The sequence below is a fragment of the Ptiloglossa arizonensis genome, chromosome 1 (genome assembly GCF_051014685.1).
Source record: "Ptiloglossa arizonensis isolate GNS036 chromosome 1, iyPtiAriz1_principal, whole genome shotgun sequence".
Classification (NCBI taxonomy): Eukaryota; Metazoa; Arthropoda; class Insecta; order Hymenoptera; family Colletidae; genus Ptiloglossa; species Ptiloglossa arizonensis.
The window spans coordinates 19,024,938-19,036,949 of NC_135048.1; the positions used below are offsets into that span (position 1 = coordinate 19,024,938).

General features: G+C 40.0%; 2 protein-coding genes across 2 annotated transcripts in view; both read left to right on the top strand.

The window, feature by feature from the left end:
* Ssh (Protein phosphatase Slingshot) overlaps nt 1–12,012 on the top strand; it is a 149,939-nt gene that overhangs the window by 4,531 nt on the left and 133,396 nt on the right. The window contains exon 2 of the mRNA XM_076318780.1: nt 2,027–2,082. Coding sequence (XP_076174895.1) covers nt 2,027–2,082 — 56 coding nt within the window. The remainder of the gene's footprint in view (nt 1–2,026; nt 2,083–12,012) is intronic.
* On the top strand, nt 6,869–7,757 carry LOC143151334 (histone-lysine N-methyltransferase SETMAR-like). Its single transcript, XM_076320372.1, has one exon. The coding sequence runs from the start codon at nt 6,968–6,970 to the stop codon at nt 7,580–7,582; it is 615 nt and encodes a 204-aa protein (XP_076176487.1). The 5' UTR covers nt 6,869–6,967; the 3' UTR covers nt 7,583–7,757.

Genomic DNA, 12,012 nt, shown 5'->3' on the forward strand with positions numbered 1-12,012 from the left:
GACTTTGTTCAAATATTTTTACCACCCTACTTGAACGTACGATTTCAAAGACAAACGGACAAGACAAATCTCCGATCGTCAAATCGATCGGAACGGAATCCGGGCCTCTTGATACAATCTACCCGATACCGATAAAAATACAATGCAATGAGAGATTTCAGGGTATGACTAACTCACGGAACCCGTTGGGCGAGGGAGTTGACAGAGGGGTCGGCGTTTCCCAACGTGCACTTTATATGCACTGAATGCTCCGCGGTCTACGAAGTGCACTCACCGTCCGAAAGGGTAGTTGCATTTTTCTAGCGCATCCAGAGGGGGCGAATTCGACGGGGAACAGTGCACTATTGATTTTAAGGGTTCGTTTTCTATACGGTATGCTCGATCGTACGGAGTCTTGAAAGGAAAGATCTCGAATTAGTCATTTTTAAAAATTACGAACCTTCGGAAACATACGGATCGAATATTCTTACGCGATCGCTGCGTTTAATTTCTATTTCGTCGCTCCAAAGGGACGAAATAAACCCTCGAGATATTGCCGTTCCTCGTTCTCACTTTATTCCTCGTGAAATAATTCACAGAGAAAAATTACTTCCGGCATATCGACGGACTTATAATTCCACTAAATCGTCACAATTTGAAAATCGAAGTCCTTCTGTATCCAAGCGTTGTGGATGAAATCGAATAAATACATGGTTGGGACAAATATCGTTCGTTTGTTCCTCGTAAATACGTTTTTACTTTGTCTTCGATCGTTATTCGCCATCGCGTTCACGGAGAGAGGTGTTTGGGGAAGAAAATTGTCCGTGAACGTAGCAATTTGAACGTGAAACCGAGTTACGTCTACTTTGACATCTAAACGGGTAAAGATCTTTAGAGAAGATCGAAGTCACTTCCTGTAATATCGTTGCGCGCAAATTTTGTTCAAGGTGTCACCGATACGTACACCTTGCGTCTCCTTCACGGATCTTTATCTCGTTGCAGCTTTCGAGTTTTAACAACGAACGCGAAGTATCGTACAACGACCGTGAAAGGCAAGTGGCACTTCAAAGCACGACGCGTAAAATCGTTTAACAAAGGCAGCCTTAACAGGTGCTAGGCTGGCGGCGTTCTGTCCTTTTTTTTTTTTTTCAGTGCGCACACTCGAGTGTGCATCGGACACGTGTAAGTACACGTGTAGCTTCATTCAGTCACGTTACTCCGTACTTTTCGACGATGAAGCGGACATTGTATTGCAATAATTTGAACGTGTGTCGATAAACCGTACAAGCACCGCTAATTTCTACGTTTCCGTGGAGTTCTAACCTTCTCAATTAACGCATTTAACGTTCGAATCGGGGTACGTTCATCGACGAGTCGTTATCAGGTCACAAGTTCAATAGGCTCCGAAAATGTACAATTTCTCGATTCTTCGAATGCTACGTACTCCCGATCGAAGCAATCCTCGTGGACAGCGTGTGTCCAACACTTGCGATTAGCCAGGCACGGAGTAATTTTTTGGCCAATTGCAATTCTTTTGCTCCAAATAAAATAATACGAGATGGTCCATACGTACGCTTCAATATGTACGACACCGATAGCTTTCACTGAACGCACATACGCGTTCGTAACGCTTAAAGGGTTAATTCGATGTACGTTCACGCCACGGTGTTACAAACCGCCAGTTTTCGTCGATACTCGAACGATCACAATTTTTGGATAATTGAAACGATTTTTCCAACGAATTGAAACAAAATCGTCCCCGCTACCGTTTACGTTCCTTCGATAAACAACGATGAGATACGCGTATATTTATAAAATTAACCGGTTACAATGTTTACGCGTAGCGTTAAGGGCCTGTGGTCCACCATTTGAGAAAGTAGGTTAAAATCGGAGTTGGACAGGTCGAGTCTTTTATTCGCGGGTGTTCCTTTTTTCCTTTTATAAATTAGAAACTCACGATTCTGGAAACGACGAAAATCGAGATTATCGCGCAATCTCTGAACGATTCCAGTGTTTCTTTACCGATTGTAATTGTTGTTGCTTTTAGGATTCGGGTGCTGGTGCGCCAACAGACGACGACGAAGCTGCGAGGAGCTGTAAAAGGTAGGTTTTCTTTAAAACGATTGTACCCGAAGTATAGTAAAGGTACGTTGAAACGCACGCTTTCTGGTCCGTTCGAAACACATTAAACGAGGAACGGTAGCGAATTTGTTTCTGGAATCGATCTTTTCGTACCTCTAAAGCAACATCGATTATCGATTCTTCGCGAGGGTATTATCGTATTGGCGTGATTCCCCCGATAAAAACAAGACCGAATACGATCGTACTCTGAATTTTTTTTGCGCGTTATACGAACCGTTTCTGGAAAATTTGTAATTGTTCGTAATGAAAAATAGTCCGAATACAGTCGTGTTTGATCTAATTTTTATCGCGAGGACCTTGCCGATCTATCGATAATACTCTCGCGAAGATACAAATGACGAATACAAAAATGTTTAGTACCAGTCAATACGAGTTACACGATACATACACAATTCGTGAATCTACGATTAAGTAAAATTGATACAAAGATTTGTTTTTCGAACGTTTGCATCTCTGAGTAGATTTATTTCAATTTACATAGGATCTCTGTGTACATCCGTACGATCGAACCAAATTGTTCGATCGATGTAAAACAGAGTTTAAAAATTGTCGAGTTACGTTCGAAGAGGTAAAAGTGCGGTCCGTGGTGGTTTTTCAATCGGTGGTAGCAACAGTGGCAGCAAATTGTGAATGAAACGTAACCGCTTTTTTCTTGGAATCGGTATCCTTCGGGAGTACCGGGGTCGTTAATCTACGATTTGCGCGGCGCGAATAAAAAAATGACCTCCGTGGTGCGGTACGTGTTAAAGATCTGAAAAGTTATTCGGTTCGAAGCGGAGTAATCGACTACCTAGAAGCCCCGCCAGGACGCGAAAATCTACAGCGTGCAATTTAAACCTGTTCCAGCCCGATACGAAACGCCATTAGCTACTGGCTTCGCTGCGCATAATCGAAAGGCGTTTGTCGGTCAAGTCAGTCCCTTAAGGGGCCCCACTTTCGAAGCCTTCATCGTAAATATCATACAAGATATACGAACACGGCCACGTACAGGTATACGCTTACGTACTCTGGGCGTACAGTGCTGATAAGATCGAATCACAGATCCGTGCCATTAATGCTGGTAAAGCCGCGTATACACCGCCGTTGCGAGCTGATGTAACAACTCGCTTGTACGTACTGTACGGAGGCAAAATTCGCGTATCGAAGAATTTATTTGTTAATTTCAGTCGTAGGACGTACAAGCACGCGAAGTTGAATCGTTGATCGAACGCGGTAAAATTTTTCTAAGTTTGAATTTCATACCTAGCGTTTACGAAAGAATGAACAGTTTAATGGATCGTTATTGCAAGTTCGAATCAACCTGTTCATTTACGAGCCAATGATCAATTTAATAGATCGTTATTGTAAGTTTGAATCGAGCAGTTCGTTTACTAAGAATTAATTTAAGAGATCAGTGTCGATATAGATCATGAAAACAGGGACGAAAGATTCGATTAGAGAGTTGCTGTTCGATCGGTAGCTTTGAAGATTTCAGAGAACTGCAGAGAAAGATTATTATCTGTCTTTTCGTTGTTCTCTTTTAAAAGTTTTCTCTTTTCGTTCGACGATCAAGGTATCTGATCAACAAATCAAACGATCGTGAAGCTTTTCCGTACTATATCTGAACTTTCATCTTTTCCGATATTGATGCACAATTTTTTTGGAAATTTTAGAGCTTTAGAGTTTAGAAACTGTTTTGAGATATCTTTTGACAGAAAATTTGAAAAATATACTATTGGGTCGTCTGGAAAGCCATTTCGTGAAGTCTTTTGGTGAAAATAAAACACGATTTTTGTAGAGTGTATAAACATTTTATTAAATTATACATTCTCCATCTTGGAAAACGAAGTGACTTAACGAACAACCCAATATTTTTCTCGCGTAAAATGTGTCAAAAATATTATTAATTTTCGTGTGGTTTTCTCGTTAATAAGTCCTGACACGTGTCTAATCGAACTATTTTTAATTATCGAATAACGCTTCGTTCAAAGATGGAAAATCGAAACTGCCAGTTATCCTTGCCGTGAGTCGCTAGAAAATTTTTTCTTCAAACTGGTCGAACTCGAATTGGTCGCTAGAAGAGAACAACGAATAGGATGCAACATCGAGAACGAACTAGATAAAGCAACAGCGAATGAGTGGAAACTTCAAAGCGATACTAAACGCTCATCGATGTGTCGACACCAAAGCGAATTAAAATTTCGTACATTCTTCTCGATATCTTCATCGAAGTAATGTCAATCGATTGGAAAGGGTTTTTCGATTAAAATGAATCTGAACGCGAGTACTTTTAATTATGAGTTCTACGAATCGAGTTTCGCAAATCTAAATATTACACGATGAAACACTCCGTTTCTTGTAATATAATATTTGAAAATAAAACGGCAGTGTGACGATAAAATCCTGCTTCAAATTCAATACCGATAAATTTCAAGAGATAGTGTTTTTTTTTTTTTTTTAGAAAACTCGGTTTCAAGATCGTATGGCGTGAAACGTACGACAGGGGTAAGATAATGAGTTTCAAGAGTCCTGTAATTATTATAACACGTTGTCGAGAGGCAATTTTGCAGTGTCTGGGATTTTCCGTACATTGTTCATCGTTGAAATTCGCACAGCGTGGCTGCACTGGGAGGCTCAGCCATTCGCCAACACTTTTTCTTATTAAAACCTGTCTTCGATGCTTGTCGTCGCGCGCTTCGTCGCCAACTATAAGCAATCTTTTAACTATCGTGTAGCGAAAGTTCTCGTACCGAGAAAATAATCACTACGGCAATGTGGTTAGTTGATATTTTTCGGTGCTTCTCGATACGTGTATTTTTACCCATCCGTGAAGAATCTTTAGAATAATATTCTGAACAAAAACGATCGTTTCGTTTGAAAATTAAAGTAGAATTTCATTCGTCGATCGCGTCGCGTATAGGTGGATCCGTATCGTGTTTCGATACAGAGTTTAGCATTCGAAACGAAGAAAATCTTGCTCTTAGGTCTGGAAGTATTTTCAATGTTCCGAGTTTACCCAATTGGAATAATTTTATGGTAACGGAAACACTCTAAAAGTGTTTGTCAAAATTGAATTACAATCACCTCTGTTGAGCCCTCTTTCTCCACACGCGAAACAAAAATTTCCACTTATTGCAAAATATTGTCCTATTTATGAGCTAATTTGACGCGCGAACCGCGAATTTCCGCGCAGGAAATTATAATTAACGTGGACGGTGTCAAGTTGATGTTAAGCTACCACCCTTTGCGCACTGTGAAACGTTTACGGAGTGCAGAAATGTGAAAAATAAATGTACAAAAATTCGACGCTATCTTCGTTCTTTAAGATAGCCGAAAAAATTAACGAAAAAATATTGTCTCGCGCTTCGTTTGCATTAAAAATTTGCAACAACGACATCACCGTTTAACGTAGAAATAGATAATACCTGTTTGTCGAATCAGTCTCCCCTACTTCGATTGTGGCATCGTTGTTGCCGATTTTTTCCATCGAATTAGGTTTTTCACGGTTTTGGCAATGGAAATCCTCGTGGATAGAATCCGTGTTCGTTCTCGAGATATAATTTCAAAGCAGTGAATTGTTACTTAATCGAACCGACGGGTTCCTTTCTGGGAAAAGACTCGTTTCGTCTCGGCTTCCTCCTTCTGGCAATAATTCAATTAAACTAGCTCCTCGATCCGAAGAAAGTCTCGTGCGAACTTCCTCGAGCCCCTGGGATGTAAACATTCACTAATTTGCAGGAAGTCGGAGCGAGCGACTCTTTTCTTGCCTTAATCGTTCGACTTTCTACGCTGCTGCTTGCGTAATCCGTTAAATCGCGGCAACGTAATCGAACGACCCTCTCTCAGAAACAGGAAGAACTCCGGAAATTAATGCTGCTCTCTTCCCGAAGAGTAACGCGCTTTCACAGATTCGGTCGTCGAAATTGTCGTTTCGCGCCTTGCGAGCGCGAGGAAATGAAAGCTGTATCGGTAATGCGTCAGCTATCGGAAAACGTGTTCTTCGCGGGTGTCTACCGTGAACGACGAATTTTGATTCAACCGGTCGGAAAATGAATGAAAATTTCGGAATCGTTCGCGAAGACGAGCACGTGATACCATCTAACGTGCTAGCGTTACCTAAAAGTGCGCACGTTCGATTGGAAAATTATAAAGCTTTAATTTGTCAACCAGTTGTAGCAAATTACGCGAAGCATCTAGAAATAAATCTGATCGTTCGACGTGAAAGGTATCCAATTTTCAAATCATTCCGAGTAAAAGAACGAAAAAGTTTTCTAATCTGCATCGGTGTCGTTGTCGTCGAGCTTACGGATTTTTGAAGATTTTTACTTTTACATTTTTATGCACGGATTCGAATACCTAGTGTTTCTTCCTTTACAAAATTACATACCCGTCTTCGAGAACAGTTTTTAAAAAATATTTTATTCTCTCGTCCTTTCGCAGGCTTGTGCATTCCAGTGGTAGAAAGTCTGGATTTTTCTTATTTTTTTGTTTGCAGAAACATAGTAACGGGCGAAGTAAAAAGTTTTGAGCGTATTTCGTTAGATGACTTTAGCGAGCCGTATCTCGCGACGTATACGTTGCATCTCGTCGTTCTGTACTGCTACTTAAAGGCGACATAACGCTTCGAAGAAACTTCTCCGACAGTTTTGCGTTTAGTGAATCCAGTTGCGCGTTGGAGTTAGTTAGAGTTTTTCACCTCCAAAATGGAGGTAAAAAAAGAGAAAATTCGATACATTCTTCGGTACAGCTACGAACGAGGGAAAAAAGCGGAGGAGTCGGTGAAAAAAATTTGTGCCGTTTATGGACCCGATACAGTATCGAATGCAACAGCGAAGCGATGGTTCGAACGCTTTCGTTCTGGTAATGTATGGACGTCGAAGATGAGACACGCTCTGGTAGGCCAATCGTCGAAAATGATGATAAAATCATGGAAATCGTCGAGTCGGACCGGCACGCGAGCACTTATTCCATTGCTCGGGAACCGAAGATCAGCCAGAAAATCGTTTTGAACCATTTGCATAACGCTAGTCTCGAGAAGAAGCTCGATGTATGGGTCCCGCGCGAATTGACGCAAGAGAACCTTTTCGAGGGGATCGATGCCTGCGATTCTTTGCCGAAGTGTAACGTAATCGATCCATTTTCGAAGCGGATGACGACTGGGGACGAAGAATGGGTCACATACGAGAACAACAGGCGAAACGGATCATGGTTCGAGCGCGATCAGCCGGTTCGAACGATCGCCAAACGTCTGCGTCGCATTGGGATACAATTTGCAGTGTCCAGGACATCGTTAAATACGATTTTGGCTTTAGGTTTCAACGGATTAGTTATGAATTCGTCAACGTTTTTCGTAGGCTTATTAATAATGAAAACATGTGGTAGTCACAAGGGGGAAAGCCCGGAACTACGGGGAGGATGTGGTATACGTAATTTCCCAGCTGACATCCTTTATTCGTTGACGGTTTACAGAAGTAACGTGTAGTCGAGTGCTGCCATGGAACAGAAGTACACTTTTCCTGTTATTTAGCGAGTGTTTACGGTATTTTTGTGGGCGTCGTGTGAACTGTTTCGATTTCTTTACAGTGGACACACGCAGCGATTGTTTGGTCACGTGGTAGGAAATCTGCGCGAACAACACCACTGAACCGTTATTAAACTTTTTTTTCCACGAAAAGTCGGTTTTATCCGAAAATCGAAAACAACACGCGTATCGTAACGTTAGCGATCCCGATGAAAGTATAAAATTCGATTTTTAGAAAAGTTATCATTTGATTTTAAAGCCTTGAGTCGTGGAACAGTTTTACTTGTTTGAAAATTGAAAACAACACGCGTATCGTAACGTTAGCGATCTCGATGAAAGTATAAAATTCGATTTTTAGAAAAGTTATTTCATTTTAAAGCCTTGACTCGTAGAACATTTTTACTTGTTTGAGAATTGAAAACAACACGCATATCGTAACGTTAACGATCCCAATGAAAATATAAAATTCGATTTTTAGAAAAGTTATCGTTTCATTTTAAAGCCTTGACTCGTAGAACAGTTTTACTCGTTCGTAAATTGAAAACAACACGCGGATGAGAATATCAGTGATCTCAATGGGCGTGTAAGATTCAATTTGCAACGTTAATTATTCAATTTTTTACGTGTCCCAGTTTAAAAGATATCAGGACACTTACGTATGCAAAAGTGTCCATCAATCGACCTAGTACTGTCTAGAGTATCAGAATGTACCGACCGTTGAGGAGAATAAACGAGGTACATATATGCGTCGAGAGTGAGCGAGATTGAGCAATAGCGAAAGTATTTTTTGTACCTCAGCCTACCACCGTTCGCCGGTCGACAGCCGTGAGCGATTCTTATCGCGTGCGGGATGAGTCACTTCGCCGATGAAAATTTTAATCTGTATATTTTTCATTGCATCTTCGCGAGGGTACAATAACCCCTCGTTTAATGTCACCGAAGGTGTCTATCCGTGTGCAATTATTCAGGGTAGGTATCGTTTCTTATCTCGGTTCGAGGCCGGGTATCGTCGATTGAGCGAATCGCTTTAAAGTTCAAAGCGATATCAGTGTTTCGAGCACCTGTGTAAAATAAAATCGTTTATATTTTCTGTTGCATCTTCGCGAGAATAATTCCTGGAAAATAACGTATAATTAAAAATAACGACATACCTTCGTCGAGGGAATTTCACCGATTCGTCGATATTTAAAAATTTTAATTTCCATCAGTGGGATCCATGCTCTAACGACTACACGAGTCGAAGGTTCACTTGCGTTAAATCGAGCAGTATCAGCGATGAGAATGGCTTTCGTTACATCGAAGAAGTTAACTGTCGTCTTGGAATTAAATTGACAATTAATTAGGATTTTTTTAAAGTATATTTGTAATTGAAAATAGTCTAGGTGGGATCGTGTTTGGACTCATTTTTATCGGGAAAACGTTGTCAATTTATCGGTGATACCCTCAAGAAGATATAACGACGAATATAAACATTTCAATCTTCAATAGTGGATGAAATTCAATCTCGAGTGCGATACGGATCGTTCTTGGCTGCGGTCGCTGGCCTCCTCGTGTTGAATAAATAAAAATACTATTAGGGTTAACTCCGGCCCGGTTATCGAAGGTAAAATTCGATCGGATTGTATCGTTGTAAAAATTGAGAATCAATATTTATTTCGTATAAATAGCAAATTACAGATTCAGGTTCGTTTTACAATGTTACGAATAGAAAGGTATTTATATTCTTTTCTCGATATGAAAATATACCAAGCAACTGTAATTTCTGCCATTTGAGGGGAATACGGCACATTAAACCCATCCCCTTCTATTTCTGAAGCTTTTAGTTGTTGCGCGACTGAAACGCTAGATGGCGTTACTGCGGCGGCGCAACATACGAGCGCAGAATCATATATTCGCGATCGCACTATGGAGCGACTCGAATCTTTTGAAACATCCAACCTGTATGCGACAGGTTAGACGAATCGGTATTAAATAACAATAATTCGTTAAAGGAAAAAATTATTACTTAAAATTATCTATTATTGTGTTTAGAAAATAATTTTCGTTGTGTGCAATCAATAGTTTGTATATTTTATTTAACCGAAATTGCATATAAATATATTACACGTATTTAATACATTAGACACGTAGAATACGTTAGAATATGTACGATAAAAGTGCGAAATGTAACGCAAAATTGATATAAAGTAGTCTTTTAAATTTAGCAACGATACATATTTAAGGAATGATAAATTTACCGAAATACACGAAATGGGTAATGATATTATTGTTACAAAAAAATGTGTTAATAAAATATAACAAAATTTCTATCCGATAATGTTGAGAAACTGTATTTTTTACATTACAATTTAAAATGAAAATATATACAACAGTTATTTCCTAATAAATTACTAAATTCCTAAGCCGTGACTTATAAATTATAAGTCATAATTTAACTGTTACTTTAAGATAAGAGTATTTATGTAATTTATATGCGCAAGTGAAAATTATCGTAAAAAATAAATAAGTTGTAAAATAAAACAGTGTAATGCTGATTGTAACAATATTTTTATATAGCGTCGTATTATACATTATGATAATTATGCAACTTTGTGCAGACTATTTTTGATTATACGTTTCTCGAATCATTACTGAAAAAACGTTCAACTACGTGTTTAGAGTTATTTTCATTTGGAAAGCCACCAATCCATTGATAATACTCTCACGAAGAAGGAATGATAACTGAATCTCGAGGTGAATAAACGTAACCAATGGTGGAGGTGATTCGAGAACTTGAATCCGGTGTGAAAGTTGTTTCTTAAAAGCGGGAACTAGTGTATAATATAACTGAAACTGCGGAAACATACACAAGGATTTCATGGTATGTTCTAATTGCAAAATTGAACAAGGAAAATGGAAACCTGATCATCGTTACGATATCTATAGCTGGAAACGGAAGATTTACATTGAGCGATCTCATTAAACGATATCGTTCTGTAGATAACACTATCTGCAACATGCATAATACAATTGATTAAAGAAAAAAAAAAATCTACAGAGTAGGTCAGAAAATGTTTCCAGCAATGTTATTTTCACGCGAGTCAGTCGTTTGGGGCTATTTCTCGGGTCATTTTCGACCCGTCGCATACTAGCAATACATTGCGTTTCTACAATTAAAGTTAATGCAACAGATACGACGTTCCAGTATTTTCTCAATACTTTCATCCTATTAGGTTATTCGGAAAATCATTTCGTTTTTTCTGGTGAAAATGAAACACGATTCTTTTTTAGAGTGTACAAACATTTTACTAAATTATACATTCTCCATTTTGGAAAACGAAATCACTTTCCGAACAACGCAATATTATAAAGTTGGAGATACATATTCGGTACATTACTCGATCCGAATTGAGCGCACAATCGAACCGAAGAACGTTTCGATCTCGAACCAGTGGTTAAGATTCCCGAGACAGAGTGCCTCCTCGCCGAGAAACGATATCTTCTTTTAACACGGTGTTGCACTTGTGCTACAGTTACGTCACGAATAATCGAAGCAAGTTTCCCTCACGGAGACGACAAAGCGCGTAGAAAGTCGATTCCGTTTCAGTTTAGAGTAACGGGTTCCCGTGACGGACGTTAATAAGTTTGCGGTTGGGTTTTGAATTGACGGCAGGTCATACGGAACGTGAAAGTGCACTACAATCCCGGTTGTCGGAACATCACCGAGCCTTGTACCCGATTCGGCTAAAGTTCTATTTCTTTTCGCGGAATGCAGGACATTTTGTCGACTTTCACAAACAATCGAATGCACGGAATTCTCGCCTGGCTCCCCGTTGTTCGCAAATTGAACCGATCGGAACCGAGGAATAGATACAACTTACGTGTACACGTGAGTGTATCGTTCTCTCGATGCAGCGTTCGCAGCAACGTTTTGGTAGTTGGATGCGTGAAATGTTTCATTAAAACGGATTAAGGCTAGTCCACACGCGCTCCGCTTACGATCGTGATTGCGATTAACTGGATGGGTGGGACTGTTCGATAAATTATCGTCCATTAACGCTAATCTTCAATTCCAATGTGACAGGAGAAATCTCGAGGGATCGGGAATCGGGCCGCGTGGTCGCTCATTCCTTTTTACGCATTCCTTCTACCTGCGGAATGATCGTGTTGAAGTATTCAGCAGTTTTCACTTTTAACGTACATTGTACCGCGGGCATCAGGTGAAATGGAGAAACACAAACTGCGAAGAAATCTGACGACCGACTCGTCTGGACACCGAAGCCGACCCCAAGGTAGTCTACCTTGAACGGAATTCTCGGTCGTTTGTAAATTTCACTAACAAAGAGCCGCGACTTCGTCAGGAATAATGGCCGGACGTTGCATGTCTTTTCCTTCGTTAACGATACTGCTCG